General features: G+C 60.4%; 3 protein-coding genes and 1 long non-coding RNA gene across 8 annotated transcripts; 1 reads left to right on the forward strand and 3 right to left on the reverse strand.

The window, feature by feature from the left end:
* The first annotated feature begins 2,114 nt into the window (after positions 1–2,114).
* Positions 2,115–4,460, forward strand: GPATCH4 (G-patch domain containing 4). The gene is made up of 7 exons (XM_030291455.4): positions 2,115–2,310; positions 2,566–2,639; positions 2,714–2,806; positions 2,937–3,044; positions 3,138–3,229; positions 3,345–3,395; positions 3,517–4,460. The coding sequence occupies exons 1-7, from the start codon at positions 2,235–2,237 to the stop codon at positions 4,118–4,120; spliced, it is 1,098 nt and encodes a 365-aa protein (XP_030147315.4). The 5' UTR covers positions 2,115–2,234; the 3' UTR covers positions 4,121–4,460.
* Positions 4,409–6,962, reverse strand: NAXE (NAD(P)HX epimerase). Of its 5 annotated transcripts, NM_001245614.1 has the most exon segments (7): positions 4,409–4,929; positions 5,012–5,159; positions 5,244–5,357; positions 5,470–5,580; positions 6,461–6,569; positions 6,688–6,879; positions 6,914–6,962. In NM_001245614.1, coding segments are annotated over 6 exon segments (870 nt in total). In that variant the 5' UTR covers positions 6,873–6,879; positions 6,914–6,962; the 3' UTR covers positions 4,409–4,726.
* A 1,250-nt stretch (positions 6,963–8,212) lies between these two features.
* TTC24 (tetratricopeptide repeat domain 24) lies at positions 8,213–12,344 on the reverse strand. The gene is made up of 10 exons (XM_041721010.2): positions 11,646–12,344; positions 11,356–11,574; positions 10,760–10,888; positions 10,541–10,662; positions 10,307–10,423; positions 10,118–10,188; positions 9,959–10,023; positions 9,713–9,845; positions 9,309–9,485; positions 8,213–8,507 (listed from the first exon to the last, which is right to left on the reverse strand). Exons 1-10 carry the CDS (start codon positions 12,250–12,252, stop codon positions 8,408–8,410), a joined length of 1,740 nt encoding a protein of 579 aa, XP_041576944.2. The 5' UTR covers positions 12,253–12,344; the 3' UTR covers positions 8,213–8,407.
* A 612-nt stretch (positions 12,345–12,956) lies between these two features.
* LOC116809308 (uncharacterized) lies at positions 12,957–14,184 on the reverse strand. Its single transcript, XR_004369783.3, has 2 exons — positions 13,171–14,184; positions 12,957–13,086 (listed from the first exon to the last, which is right to left on the reverse strand). It is a non-coding gene; the product is annotated as an uncharacterized lncRNA (long non-coding RNA).
* Positions 14,185–14,960: the final 776 nt, after the last annotated feature.

Here is a 14,960-nt window from a genome sequence, read left to right on the forward strand (position 1 = left end):
TAATCCCTGGTAATGTGCTGTTCAAAGACCCACTTCCAAAGGAATGACTGCACTTTCTCACTCCCATCTCTCTCCTTCCCCAAGGAAGTGCCCAAAGGTGTTCTCACTGACTGTTTCCTCTCATTTTCCTCTGGTGAATAGAATTAATTCTTTTCAAACATAATGAATTAAGCAATTTCTGCAGCAGGTAGTGGCAAATCCAGCTGATTTATTGGGAGAGATTTCTACTGTTAAGGATATATTTATACTTCGTTCCTCCCCCTTTCCCTGGAGGGGATCCACAGCCTTTTCCCCCCAATATCCCAGCGTAACACTTCAACTTTGAAATCAAACCTCAAAAATGTAAAGGAAAGATGGCAGGAAATCAACATCTACATTCCTTTCAATAAACCAATTTTTTGGTTACAAATTCCATGGTATGGGCAGTTTCCTGTGGCCGCAGCCCTCACTGTGAAGGGGCAAGTTCAAAGTGACTCAAGAGAAGGTCAGTAGGGAAATATCCTGGGGTTAGGAGGTCATGGATTGGAAAATGTATGTGTGTGTGGATGTCTAACTGCTGCAGCACCTTTGCTCAGCCACAGGAGCCGTGAGGAAGGGCTGAATGATGCTCCTCGGCCTCTCTGCTGAATTCTGCAGCATTTAAGGGCAGAAAACCATGATTTAGAGCATGCTTGGGCCATGGCCAGCCCTGACAGCTCTCTGCTGCAGGACCTGAGCGTGGCACATCTGGGTTCCTGTCACTGCCTGCCTGGTGCTGGTCACATTCCCCAGACTTTGCTGTGGGTTTTTGGGTGTTTCCAGCTTGTAGGGTCGGCTATATCAGAGCCAACACTGCCCACAGTGGAGGTGCACTGGAACTCGGCAGACAAGTGTGTGTGTGTGCGTGTGTGAGCGTGGCTGCAGGTGTGGGTACGGGGAGGTGTACACACGTGTGCGTGCTTTTGTTCGTGTGCACACCCGTGTGTGCCCATACCTGCCTATCCCCGTGACCGTGGATCCCATGCCTCCATGTTCATGTCCCATGTCACCATGTCCCCGTGTCTGTGATCCCTACCCCTGTCCCTATCCCCATCCCCACGTCAGATCCCTGTCCCCATGTCCGTGCACCCCTGTCCTCCTGTCCCTATCCCTGTCACCGTGTCCATATATCCTCCTGTCCCTATCCCTGTCTGTGCAACCCCTGTCCCCATGTCCTTACCCTTTTCCCCGTGTCTGTGTGTCCCCATATCCCTATCCCCACATCGTCCCGTCCCCATACCTGTCCCCATGTCCGTGTGTCCTCCTGTCCCTATTCCTGTCACCGTGTTCATATATCCCTCTGTCCCTATTCCTGTCCCGATGTCTGTGTGTCCCCGTCCCCATGTCCCTCCCCCGTCCCCATATCCCTATCCCTGTCCCCGTGTCCCTATCCCTGGCCCGATGTCCGTCTGTCCCCCTGTCCCGATGTCCGTGTGTCCCCGTGTCCCTCCCCCTGTCCCGATGTCCGTCTGTCCCCGTGTCCCTCCCCCTGTCCCGATGTCCGTCTGTCCCTCCCCCTGTCCCCCTGTCCCGGCCCCGCCATCGGCGCAGTCTCGGCCCCGCCCCTCGCGCATGCGCAGAGCCCGTTCCCGGCAGCCCGGCCATGACCCCGCCCCGGCCTCGTGCGGCGGTGGCGGGACACGCCGGGATATACCGGGATATACCGGGATATACCGGGATATACCGGGACTAGTCCCGGGACACGCCGGGATATACCGGGATATACCGGGACACACCGGGATATACCGGGATATACCGGGCACACCGGGACTAGTCCCGGGACACGCCGGGATATACCGGGATATACCGGGACTAGTCCCGGGACAAACCGGGATATACCGGGGCACACCGGGATATACCGGGACTAGTCCCGGGACACACCGGGATATACCGGGGCACACCGGGACTAGTCCCGGGACAAACCGGGATATACCGGGACACACCGGGATATACCGGGATATACCGGGATATACCGGGATATACCGGGATATACCGGGACACACCGGGACTAGTCCCGGGACACACCGGGATATACCGGGATATACCGGGACACGCCGGGATATACCGGGACTAGTCCCGGGGCACACCGGGATATACCGGGACTAGTCCCGGGACAAACCGGGATATACCAGGAGACACCGGGACTAGTCCCGGGACACACCAGGACACACCGGGACTCCCCGCGACCCTCCGGGATCCCCCGGAGCCGCCGGGCCATGAGCGGCGCGGAGCCGCCGGGCCGCGGGATGCTGTTCGCCGAGACGCAGCTGAGGCGGCACGGCTGGCGCCGAGGTGGGGCGGGCGGGGGTCCCCGGGCTGTCCGTCCCACCCTGAGCGCCCCCGGTGCCCCCCAACCCCGGCTGACCCCGGACTCCGATCCCCAAGCCCCCAAGCCCCATCTTCCCCAGCTGCCCCAAGCCCCGGGACCCTCCATCCCCCGGTGCCCCCGGTCCCCACCCCAGACTCGGTGGTCCCCCCGCTCCCCCCGGAGCTCTCCCCACCCTCGGTGCGGCCGTGCGGGGTGAGTGACGGGCTCGTTGTGTGCAGGGCAGGGGCTGGGCCGGCGGCAGGACGGCATCGCCGAGGCCATCCGGGTGAAGGTGAAGTGCGACACGGCGGGGGTGAGTCCCGGTCCCCGGCCAGCCCCGGCCCGGTGCCCGGTGCAGCATCCCGGCAGCTCCTCTGCACCCCGCAGGTGGGACACGACGCGGCCGAGCCCTTCACCTTCCACTGGTGGGACCACGTCTTCAACCAGGCGGCTGCCAACATCGCTGTGGAGGCTGGGCAGGTTGGAGGGCTGGGGGTGGGACGGGGATGGGGTTCCTTCGGTGACTCCTGTACTGCCACCGTGGTGGAGAGGTGCTGCTGGAGGGGCAAAGCCCCTTGGATGGAGCATTTCCAAGCCCTTTTCTCGCCAGGATGGCATCTCTGTGAAGGCGCTTTCTGAGCAGGGAGGCAGCATCAGCAATAAGAAGCCACGCAAGGCTGGCAGCAGTGGGAACCTGCTGTACGGCCGCTTCGTGAAGGTGACTGGCCCCAGAGCCTGGGGACTGCACGGCCCCCAGAGCCCCGTTTTCTTTGTCCCCCTTGGTCACAGTCCCTGTGTCTCTGTGCTGCAGTCCGCCACGCTCACAGCCTGTGGGGAGGAGTCTGTGACAGCGCCCAGCAGTGAGGAGGAGGAGGAGAAGCTGGACCTCTCTTCGGTCAGGAGGTGAGGCTGGGCCCCATCCCTTGGCAGAGGGACAAGGACTGATGGGGACAGCCCTGCTCCAGGCCGTGTTCCCCGCGCAGCTGCTGGGGTGACACGTCTTGTCTGTGTCCCACAGGCTGACAGACGAGGAGCTGGTGCAGGCGTGCGGGGGCCGCACGGCACACAAGTGAGTGGCTGGGGGTCAGCTGGCCGGGCTGCCCCTCCTCGCAGGGCTGTTGAGCAGGTGGGCTGGGGCACACCTTCCCCACTGCAGAGGTGCCAGTCCTTGCTGCCCGTGGTCGTTGCAGGGGTGCCCGTCACGGCCTGACCATGAGTGCCAAGCTGGCGCGCCTGGAGGAGCAGGAACGAGCCTTCCTGGCCACGTACCGGCAACGGGAGCAGCAGCAGGAGCCCCCGGGGAGCAGCCATGGCAAAAAGAAGAAGAGGAAACAGTCCAGGGATGGAGCCAACCCCGAGGAACCAACCAGAGAACAGGAGGAGGTGCTGGAAGAAGAAAAGGTTGTGAAGAGGAAGAAAAAGAAGCGGGGGCCAAGCAGAGAAGAGGAGCTGACAGGAGAGGAAGAGGTCATGAGGAAGAAGAAGAAGAAGAAGAAGAAGAAAGTGATCACAGAGCCATGGGGAGAAGAGGTATCAGGAGAGGAGGGGAAGGTCATGAAGAGCAGGAAGAAGCCAGAACTAAGCACAGAAGAGGAGGTGGTAGAAGAGGAGGGGAAGGCTGCAAAGAGGAGAAAGAAGAAAAAGAAGAAGAAGGAAGAGAAGGACCAGGAAGAGCAGGACAAAGAGGAGACAGCTGAAACAGATGTACCTCTACAAGAGACGGATGAGCGAAACTTGGGACACAGCCCTACAAAGAAGAGGAAGAAGAAGAAGAGGAAGAGGGAGCCAGAGTGAGAAGTGCCTTGGCTGCCATACTGTGCAGCTGCCAGTCCCACCTGGCTGTAAGGGTCCTGATCCCGGTGCTGGTGGTTGCCATGGGGTTCTCTGAGCTTGTTCCACATGGAGCCCAGCACTGTGGCCCAGCTGCCTGTGGATGCTGGGCTAAGAAAAGTTGGTCTGGAGCTGGATCAAGCTTTACTTCACCACCTGAACCTTCAGGAATGACCCTGGTTTCCCCCAGGCCCTTAGGCAGGGACCCATTTGCTATGGGCCTGCCACAGAAGGACATGAGGACACACCCTGCAGAGTACTGAAGTATTTTTTCAAGGGCATGAATAAATCTTTATTGTAATCAGATTATCCCAAAGTGTGAGTGACACCGTGAGTGGCAGAACCCCAGGTCACCTTTACACCTGCAGCACTTGGATTAGGCAGCAGCCCCAAAGAGAGCTCTCCCAGCAGCCCCTCACCACTCCCACATCTAAGCTCTTCCATCCTGCTGGCTCACACCGAAGCCCAGTGAGGTGCTGAGCACCCTCCCAGCAGAGGCTTGTGCAGGATTTGGCCCTGGTGTGCAGTGCTGAAGCTGAGCCTGGCCCCCCAGCCCCTCTGGCCCCAGCTCTAGGTCAGCTGCAGGACGCAGTCTGTGCCGGGGTACGCTGGCAGGTTCAGAGCGTATTTCTCCTGCAGCGCAGGGGGCACAAACCTGCCCCCAAGGAAGTGGTAACGGCCGGTGAAATGCATCGCTGCCTTCTTGGGCGCCGTCAGGGAGATGAGCATGTCAGGCTGCAGGCCGTCTGCCTTCCCCTTCTCCACATCCCAGCCTGCAACGAGCCCCGTGGCCAGGCTGCAGCTGGGACCACCCTGGCCGGGCACCTTTCCCTGGCAGGTGCAGCCACAACTCACCTGAGGGGATGTCGATGCTGGCGATGGGCACCGTGACGCGCTCCAGAGTGCTGAGGATGCTGCCAAAGGGCTCCCGCACTGCTCCCGTGAAGCTGAAGCCGAAAATGGCATCCACCACCAGGCCATAGAGCTCGTCGATGAACTCAGCCTGCGGGAGGGGTGGCAGCAGGTGAAGGGCAGTCCTGGCCACAGCAACAGGGGCAGGTGCTGCCAAGCTGGGGCTGCTCCTCACCTCAGCTGGGAACTCAGGGAGGAAAGGAATATCCATCTTCTTGCACTGGGTGGTCAAACCTTCAAAGAGGGGCTTGCTGGGGCGCTTGGGGTAATACACAGTTGGCTGGTAGCCCTGCAAGAGCAGAAGGCGCCTGAACTAATCCCACACTGGCACCAGCAGCAGCCAGAGCAGTGGGACCCTGAAGCCCACAGGTACAGGGGTGCACAGGTACCAGCAGACTCACAAACATCTTCAGGTGCCGGGCGCAGACCAGCCCATCGCCGCCGTTGTTCCCTGGCCCGCAGACCACCAGCACAGCGGGCTGGCTCGTGGTGAAGGAGCTGGGTGGGTAGGCCTGACGGGGGGCAAGAGGCACAGGGTTATGATGGGGAACTGGGCCGGGATTCGCAAGACCCCCTATTTGGGACTGGCATGCCCATGGGATTGGGACGATTCCCAGGATCACCATCTGCCTCCCTGGTGCCCACCTTGGTGGCAGCACAGCTTGGTACACAATGCCAGGACCCCCAGGACCCTCCCTTGCCCCCCAGGGCTGGGATATCGGGGATAGCACTCCGCCTGTAGTGTTGGCACTCTCCCCCAGGACCTCCACCCACCTCCTGGCAGCCACCCTGGCAGTGGCACAGCTCAGCCCACGATGTCGGGACCCCCACCTTGCTGCTGGCAGTGGCACAGCTCAGTCCACAGTGCCAGGACCCCCTTCTGCCCCCCAGGACCCCCACCTTGCTGCTGGCAGTGGCACAGCTCAGCCCATGATGTTGGGACCCCCACCTTGCTGCTGGCAGTGGCACAGCTCAGCCCACAGTGCCGGGACCCCCTTCTGCCCCCCAGGACCCCCACCTTGGCAATGGCAGTGGCACAGCTCAGCCCACAGTGCCAGGACCCCCTTCTGCCCCCCAGGACCCCCACCTTGGCAATGGCAGTGGCACAGCTCAGCCCACAGTGCCGGGACCCCCTTCTGCCCCCCAGGACCCCCACCTTGCTGCTGGCACTGGCACAGCTCAGCCCGTGATGTCGGGACCCCCAAATTGCTGTTGGCACTGGTGCAGCTCAGCCTGTGATGTCGGGACCCCCACTTTGCTGCTGGCACTGGCACAGCTCAGCCCACAGTGCCGGGACCCCCTTCTGCCCCCCACGACCCCCACCTTGCTGCTGGCACTGGTGCAGCTCAGCCCACAGTGCCAGGACCCCCTTCTGCCCCCCAGGACCCCCACCTTGGCAATGGCAGTGGCACAGCTCAGCCCCGCCAGCTCCATCAGCTGCTCCACGCTGAACCCGTACTCAGTGAAGAGCTCCTGGTCGATAGCCTGGGCCTCCTCCTGCCTGGGGTGGGAGATGGCACCGCTGGGCACCCCAAACCCGGCCAGGCCAGCCTGGGGGCACACACAGAGCTGAGCCCCGCGTAGATCCGCACCCCATACCCCGTGCCCTGCCGGCCTACCCCAGGAAGCGGAGCCCCGCCGGGCCGGGCCGGGCCGTGCCGGGGCTGTGCATGGCGCGGCGGGGAAGGCACCGGTCCCGCTCCCAGCCCCGGTTCCAGCTCCAGCCGCGCTCCCGGCACCGCCCGCCCGCCCGCGCCGCCGCCACCAGCAGCCCCAGGCCCAGGAGTGCCCGCGGGCCCGGCATGCGCGGGCACGGCCCGGTACGGCACGGCCCGGTAACACCCGGCACGGCCCGGTACGGCACGGTACCGCCCGGCACGGCCCGGTACGGCCCGGCCTGGAGCTGCACGGAGCAGGCGCGGGGCCGCCCCGGGGCGGAGCGGCCTGCACCGCCCGGCGAGCCCCTGAGGCCTCTTCATTTCCTCCCCCGGACCCCGACACAAATGATTGGCTTTTCGCAAATATTGCAATGAATATGATATATATGTGTGTTCTAAATGAAAATTTGTCCAGCCAAATTAATATGAAAAATAAAATATTTATTTTGCAATCGAATTCTAGCTAGCCAGCCACAAGGAAAGAACAGAGCCGAGCCCGGGGTGGGCACCAGAAGTCAGCCTCAGCAGAGGTTTTCCTCCATGCCCACACACCTCCAGCCTGGCACAAGCGGGTTTTATAGGGAAAATTCCACATGAGGCCAACATTTCAGCAATCAGTCTTTTCTTCTATTCAGAGTCCATATGTTAATAAGATTTTCCTTTTTGGTGATGAGGGAGAACAAATCACTGTCCGGAGTTTGTTGAATCATTTGATGAAATTTATGGGAATTCAGGAACGCTGTATTCACATGGATCTGCCTGAGGATTTCCATGATATCCATCTCGGGTCGATGAGCACCTGGGGTTTCTGTATCTCCCCAGCCATGGCCCATCTCCTGGCGAGCTCTACCTTCTTACTTGTAAATCAGTTTCCAATCTACACCCGGTCTCACCTGCGCCTGTGAGGGGAGGGGGGGGGGAATCCTAATACAAACATGTATACTCTAACAAATATTCAATATCACGTATATCATATTAGAAATGGCGCAAATTATATCTACTACACATAACATATGTAATGTTAGAAAGTGATGCTGTATGAATTCTCTTAAGTAGTGTGTTAAATACAGTTTTAGGTTCCAACATAATGTTAAAATAGAGTCTATGTATGTGGGGGGAGTTTTTTTTGTTGGAATGAGATACTCGCTTCGAGGCACACCTAAATCTTCCAAGGGAAGAAGAATTTATGGTTTTCTTATCAGAAGAAGCTAATTTCTTCAGGCCTTGCTCGACTTGAAGACGACTTGGGGATTAAAGGAAACAGCTGACATACAACAGACAGAGTTCTTGTTTTAAATAGAATGTATGCATAACCATGAAGGATAAATGAATATGCAACAGGCTGTTGTTTTTAAGGTTATTCCTTTGTTCACAAGGTATACTTTTTGTGACTTAGTGTCTGAGAGCATCTGGACGTCTGTAATTATTTGCTTTTTATTGTTTTGTAATTGTCCTAACTCTAAATTTTATTACTTTAACGATATGATTATTTTTATAACCATTTTATTATTATTAAACTTTTAACATTTTAAGAACCAAGTGATTGGTGTTTTTCACACGCAGGACGGTGGAAATGGAGCGGGGTCAAAATCGTGTTGGCTCAATGACCCACCTCCCCCAGCCTCCGGTTTGGACCTGCACAGGCCCCCCAAGAAATGGTGTTTCCCCGGTGTCCTGCTGGTCACACGAGGCTGCAGACGAGGGACAGAGTCCTGGTCCCCGAGCCAGGTCCCCGCCGGGGCCAGCAGCCAGCAGCAGTGGCACTGGGGTCACGGTCAAGGCTGCAAGGTCACGGTGGCACCACGGGGAGTGGGGGTGTCCAGCAGGATGCAAAATGGAATAATCAAACCACCGAGTCACAGACTGCTTTGGGTGGGAAAGGATCTTAAAGCCCATCTCATCCCAATTTCCACTATCCCAGCTTGCTCCAAGCTCTGTCTAACCTGGCCTTGAGCACTTCCAGGGATGGGGCAGCCACAGCTTCTCTGGGCAACTTGTGCCAGGGCCTCCCCACCCTCACAGGGAAGAATTCCTTCCCAATGTCCACCCCCACCACCCCCGATCCTCACCCTCTGGCAGTAGGAAGCCATTCCCTCCCAATATGCTGGCCATTCCTTCCCAAAATCCCACCAATCCCTGCCCTCTGGCAGTGGGAAGCCATTCCTTCCCAAAATCCCACCGATCCCTGCCCTATGGCAGTGGGAAGCCATTCCTTCCCAAAATCCCACTGATCTCTGCCCTCTGGCAGTGGGAAGCCATTCTCCTTATCCCATACTTCAGGCTCTTGTCCAAAGTCCCTCTCTAGCTCTGTTGGAGCCCCTTTAAGCAGTGGAAGGCAGGAGTGGGCAGGAGGTTCATACCAGGATCCTGGAAACCACCCTTAGATGTGCTGCCCCATGCATAGGACACAGTTTTGGTGTTGGCTAGGAGGTGCCAAAATCCCCAGCCCCTGTGACTTTTGGCTTGGGGTCATGTCTGTGCCAAGACACAGCTCTGCTGGGGTCTTCACTTGTGAATCCCCCCCTCAGAGGACACTCTGGAGCCCAAACCTCCCTTGCCCACTCCTCCAAGGCATCACCTACCTCTCTGGAGGGCTCGGAGGGAGGGTTTGGTGGTTTTGATGCCCTCTGGAATGCAGTGTGAGACCCTCAGGCCTGGGCTCACTGGAGAAGCGATGTTCTGGTTGTCTGGGGTACTTGTGGAGCTGGAGGCCTGCATGGGGTGGCTTGGCCAGGGGCAGGGGACTGGTGATCCTCGTGCTGAGAGACAAGTGAACCTCATGTGGGGGTTCTGGACAGCATCTCTGACAAACTCCCCTGTCAGATTGCGACTCAACCCTCCCTAGGATCCAGCTGGAATGACCCCAAACACACTCCCAGAATTACATATCTTTAAAAATCTCTGGATTTTCACCATTAAACAGGAGAAGTCCCTTGTGCTGCAGAGGTATTTGGGTGCCAGGGGCTGTACTGAGGTGCCCACCCACCTGTTAGCGTGGGGCTCACTGTGATACCCTGGAGCTGAGCTGGGACCATCATCATCCTCCCCAGAGGTGCCCAGGAGGCCACTTGTGTTGCAAGGCTCCAGTGTGAGACCACCAGTCAGGGCCACTCTTGTGCCTCCAGGAAGGAAGGACAAACAGGCAAGAGCACAGTATCAGATGTGCCAAAGACTCAGCTCCATCAGGAATTGCCTGATGGCTCAATCCCACTTTTAGTTTGCACCCTCTCACCTGAATACCCACGATGTGCTCCTGGCACACGCCAATACAGCTCGTCCTCAGCCTGGGCTTTCCCCCTGAAGGACATGGAGAGAAGGAAGGCTTGTCTCCTGTTTCATCTGGAAACTCATTCCAGGGAAGGAGAGAGAGGATGGCAGCTTTCCTACTCACACCTCGCTCCCCTGGAGCTGTGTCCTACTGGCATGGGGCAGTGTGGAGCAAAACCGCAGCTGGCTGGGCTCCTGATGGGATTAACATGTGTTAATCTGCCCAGCAAACTCAGGCACCTCTTGCCCCAAGCCCTACTGGGGTCCTAGTTCCCATCCCTCCAGAGTGTGCCATGCCCTGGGTGATGCTCACCAGGGCTGGGCTGGGTGCCCAGCCTGCCTGGTAGGAGAGGCGGCTGAGGTGGAGTCGGTGCTGGATGGCATCTGTGAGCTTGTGCACGACCCGTTTGTGGGCAGCTCTGGGGCTGTCCTGTGGTGGAGAGAACCTCTGTGTGTGATGGGCTCAGTGGGTTTGCCCCAGGGCTGATGCCAGTGCCCCATGATTCAGGGGAGGGTCCAGCCCTGGGGGTGCCCCATCATGCCTTACCTGACAGCGGGAAAGCAAAATCAGAGCCTCCTGATAGTGGCCGATGGCTTTCTGGGGGTCTCCCAGGTGGAAGCAGGCCGCACCCAGCCCCTCGCACGCTTGCCACTGCCCCTGCAAGTCCCCTGGGAGGCAAAGGGCTGCATCGGTCCCTGCACCCCGGCAGGCAGCATGGCACAGCTTGGCTCTGGGATGCTGCAGGGCTGCTGTGCCTGCCCTCACCCGAGTCCCGGAAGGCTTGCAGGGCATGCAGGTAACTCTCTGCAGCAGCCCCGTGGTTCCCGAGCTGGCTGCAGGCGTACGCCAGGTTCCCAAAGCTCTGCGCCTGAGCCCTGCGGTTCCCCAGAGCACCTGGAATTGGGAATGTGAGGAACTGCATTGACTTGTTTGTTCATCAAAAGTATAAAATTAGGATAAAAGGGGGGGAAGTCGGGACATGGAATTTGCAGGCTTGACTGGTAACCACAAACAAAGATTGTGAAAGATTTTGCAGGACTGGCTGGAACTGATAACCGCAGTGGAAACCCATTGTTGCTGAAACTGATAACCACGGTGGAAGGAGACCCATCACCCCCACTTATGCAGGATAAAAAGGGACTGAAGAGAAGGAAAGGTTGTCAGCTTTTGGCGGAACACAGGCTCCGCAGCTGCACCCAGCGCTGTTTGCTTGCTATCGCTTGCTGTAATTACTAAAATTATTAATTGATCTTAAAAGGCTGAATCAAATTATTCGCCTGAATTTATAACAGGAACACGTGGCTCCATGCTGAGCTGGCACATGTGCAAAGCCAAGAGGCAGGGGTGGTGGTGTGAGCTACCGTGCAGCGCGGCCGCACGCCGGTGCCAGCGCAGCGCGGGGCCGAAGCTGCGCAGGGCGTTGAGGGCAGCACCCAGGTTCTGCAGCAGCGCAGCCTCGCAGCGCCGGTCCCGCTGCAGTTCTGCACCACACAGCGCCAGGGCCCGCTCGAAGCTCTCGGCAGCCAGGGAGAAGATGTGGAGCTGCGAGTAGCCGAGGCCGATGTCATTGTAGAGTTTCCCTGCGGACAGAGAGGAGAAGCAGCGTGGGAGCCGCTCGCCAGGGCGCTGAGGGCGAAGGGCGCAGCGTTACCTCGCAGGGCCGGGTCGGGGATGGTCTCGCAGAGCGAGCGGCACCGGGCGAGGACCCCGGCGATCTCTGGGGGCTGGAACCGCCGGCTCTGCAGCATGGAGCCCCCAGCCCTGCTCAGAGCCACGGCCGCCGCCTCGGGGCTCTTGGCCGCCGCGTAGGCCTGCGCCGCGTCCAGGAAGCACCGCGCCGCCCGCGCCGGCTCCCGCAGCCCCAGGTAGCAGCAGCCCATCTGCACGGCGGTCCCCGCTCGGCTGCCGGCCTCCGCAGCACCGGCCTGCCCAGAGACTTTCTCAGAACACTGCAGAGCCTTTGGAAAATCCTGGAGCCCTTTGTGTGCCGCCCCAATGCTGAAATAAAGGCTCCCCGAGTGGTCCCTGCTCTCCTCCTCTGAGGGCTGGGACTGGAGGAGGAACTCAAAGCCCTTTTTGGGCTTCCCAGTTTCCACGTAGGCAGCCCCCAGGTTGAAGGCACAAGCCCTGTGGAGCTGGGGGCTCTCTGTGTCCCTGGAGAGGAGCAGGGCCTTCCTGAAGCACCCCACTGCCTCCCGCCCGGCGCCCAGGGCCAGCGCCCGATGTCCGGCTCGTGTCAGGGCCTCAATCGCATCCATCCGCCCTGCCGCCTCATGCCCTCCCTCCTGAGCAGCTGCCCTGGACTCAGCCTTCTTCTTCTTCTTACGGCTCTTCTTGCCGCTGGTGGGGGCTGTGGTGGTGGTGGTGATGGTGGGGGCAGAGGTGACAGAGGGGGCAGTGGGATGTGTGGGGGCTGTGGGGTGTGTGGGGACAGAGGGGGCAGTGGGATGTGTGGGGGCTGTGGGGTGTGTGGATCCTGTGGGGACAGAGGGGACAGTGGGATGTGTGGGGGGATAGGGGACAGAGGGGGCAGTGAGATGTGTGGGGGGAGAGGGGACAGAGGGGGCAGTGGGATGTGTGGGGGCAGAGGGGGCAGTGGGGTGTGTGGGGGCAGTGGGATGTGTGGGGGCAGTGGGGTATGTGGATCCTGTGGGGGCTGTGGGTGCTGTGGGGGCAGTGGGATGTGTGGGGACAGAGGGGACAGTGAGATGTGTGGGGACAGAGGGGACAGAGGGATGTGTGGGGGCAGTGGGATGTGTGGATCCTGTGGGGGCTGTGGGGGCAGTGGGATATGTGGATCCTGTGGGGGCAGTGGGGGCTGTGGGGGCTGTGGGCTGCACTCCCAGGTCAGCAGCCTCTTCCGAATCCATGGGCAGGGGTAGCAGCCTGCCTGGAACAGACAGAGGTGCTTAGGCAGCCAAGTCAGCATAGTCCAGCCAATGAGCACTTCAAATGAACAGCATTATTTTATATTATTTATGAAAAATTAGGGATGTCTTGTAGGCTGTTTGCTATTAAGTTTCAGGAAGGAAAAAGTTCTTTCCATGGAGGACCACACAAGCCTTGGTGGCCATGACAGAGGAAGGAGGTCACTGAGGGAGGAGGAGGGACAGCATGGAGCGGGAGTTGCTGGGGTGCCTTTTTGGGAGGCAGAATAATGGGTTGCACACACTTACTGTTTGCTCTTCAGGTGCAAAGGGTGCTGAGAGCGGGGAGCAGAGAGACGAGGCATCCCCGCCGCTGCTGCGGGATGAGGATGTCTGAGGCACCTCGGCCTTGGGCTGCCTGGAAAGGTGCCTGGAGCGGGTCACAGACGGGAGCGTGGCAGGCAGTGGCACAGGCTGGGACAAAGCCAGGCCTGCTGCTGGGAAAGCACATCGCACAATGGCCCCGCGGGCTCCAGTTTCATCCCTGTCCCCAGGGTGGTGTGCAGTGCCATGGCAACTCAGTGCAGCAGTGCCAGTGTTAGCCCTGCGATGGATGGATGGATGGGAAAGCTGTGTGGTGGCCAGGACAGCCATGGAATGGATGGCACAACGGCTCCTTGCTGTCTCACAGCTCATGGCAGGTGCTGGGGGCTTGTTCCATGCTTTGGAGCGGGTGATGGATGGGCTCAGAGCAGGGAGGGCACGTTCCTTGGTCTGGCACAGCGCTGACCCCTTGGCACAGCCCGTGCAGTCCCCCAGCAGCCCTCGCTTGGCCCTGCACCCCGGTGTTTGCCCAGCCCCTGCACCCCAAGGTTCCTCCTGCAACCCGAGGCTCCCCTCGCTCTCTGTGTGTGTGTCACCTCCCCGCACCCCCGGTACTCCCTGAGCTCCCCAGTGTGTGTCCCCCCCAGGTGTCCCGGTGTGGCTGCTCCACGCTGTCCCGGTGCCCCGGGATCCCAATGCTGCCACTCCTCGGTGTCCCGGTTTCCCGGGGTCTCGGTGCCGCCGCTCCCCGGGGGTCTCGGGGTCCTGGTGTCCCTCTGTCCCGGCAGCGCCGCTACCCGGTGTCCCGGGGTCCCAGAGTCCCGGTGTCTTGCTGTCCCGGTGCCGCCGCTCCTCGGTGTCCCGCTGTCCTGGGGTCCCAGTGCTGCTGCTCCCCGGTGTCCCGGGGCCCCAGGGTCCCGGTGTCCCTCTGTCGCGGGGTCCCGGTGTCGCAGTGTCCCTCTGTCCCGGTGTCCCGCTGACCCAGGTCCCAGCTCCGGTGTCCCGATGTCCCAGTCCCGTGTCCCGGTGTCCCTCTGTCCCAGTGTCCCAGTCCCGTGTCCTGCTGTCCCGCTGTCCCGGGTCCCAGTCCCTCTGTCCCGCTGTCCCCGGTCCCGCTATCCCGGTGTCCCAGTCCCTCTGTCCCGCTGTCCCAGTCCCGTGTCCCGCTGTCCCAGTCCCAGTCCCGTGTCCCGGTGTCCCAGTCCCGTGTCCCGGTGTCCCAGTCCCTCTGTCCCGCTGTCCCAGTCCCGGTGCCGTGTCCCAGTCCCGTGTCCCGCTGTCCCAGTCCCGTGTGACGGGGTCCCGCTGTCCCAGTCCCTCTGTCCCGCTGTCCCATGTCCCGGTGTCCCAGTCCCAGTGTCCCAGTCCGGTGTCCCGCTGTCCCAGTCCCGGTGCCGCTGCTCCAGTCCCGTGTCCCGGTGTCCCAGTCCCGTGTCCCGGTGTCCCAGTCCCGGTGCCGGGTCCCGGTGTCCCAGTCCCGGTGCCGCTGTCCCAGTCCCGTGTCCCGGTGTCCCAGTCCCGGTGCCGCTGTCCCAGTCCCGTGTCCCGGTGTCCCAGTCCCGGGTCCCGCAGTCCCGGTGCCGCTGTCCCAGTCCCTCTGTCCCGGTGTCCCAGTCCCGTGTCCCGGTGTCCCAGTCCCGGTGCCGGGTCCCGGTGTCCCAGTCCCGGTGCCGCTGTCCCAGTCCCGTGTCCCGGTGTCCCAGTCCCGGTGCCGCTGTCCCAGTCCCTCTGTCCCGGTGTCCCAGTCCCAGTCCCGCAGTCTTGGGTTCCAGTCC

The sequence above is a fragment of the Taeniopygia guttata genome, chromosome 25 (genome assembly GCF_048771995.1).
Source record: "Taeniopygia guttata chromosome 25, bTaeGut7.mat, whole genome shotgun sequence".
Lineage (NCBI taxonomy): Eukaryota > Metazoa > Chordata > Aves > Passeriformes > Estrildidae > Taeniopygia > Taeniopygia guttata.

Bases quoted from the DNA above. Each gene is read 5' to 3' on its own strand.
- GPATCH4 (XM_030291455.4), top strand. From the start codon at position 2,235: ATGAGCGGCGCGGAGCCGCCGGGCCGCGGGATGCTGTTCGCCGAGACG. The intron at 3,045-3,137 runs GTGACTGGCCCC...TCTGTGCTGCAG, and splicing joins TGTACGGCCGCTTCGTGAAG to TCCGCCACGCTCACAGCCTG. The intron at 3,396-3,516 runs GTGAGTGGCTGG...TGGTCGTTGCAG, and splicing joins GGGGGCCGCACGGCACACAA to GGGTGCCCGTCACGGCCTGA.
- NAXE (XM_072918301.1), bottom strand. From the start codon at position 6,872: ATGCCGGGCCCGCGGGCACTCCTGGGCCTGGGGCTGCTGGTGGCGGCG. The intron at 6,570-6,687 runs GTAGGCCGGCAG...CTCCCACCCCAG, and splicing joins GCGGGGCTCCGCTTCCTGGG to GCAGGAGGAGGCCCAGGCTA. The intron at 5,358-5,457 runs GTACCTGTGCAC...CTGCTCTTGCAG, and splicing joins AGATGTTTGTGAGTCTGCTG to GGCTACCAGCCAACTGTGTA.
- TTC24 (XM_041721010.2), bottom strand. From the start codon at position 12,252: ATGGATGCGATTGAGGCCCTGACACGAGCCGGACATCGGGCGCTGGCC. The intron at 10,189-10,306 runs GTGAGCATCACC...TAATCCCATCAG, and splicing joins GGGCACCCAGCCCAGCCCTG to GAGCCCAGCCAGCTGCGGTT. The intron at 8,508-9,308 runs GTAGGTGATGCC...GTGACCTTGCAG, and splicing joins CCTCCGAGCCCTCCAGAGAG to CCTTGACCGTGACCCCAGTG.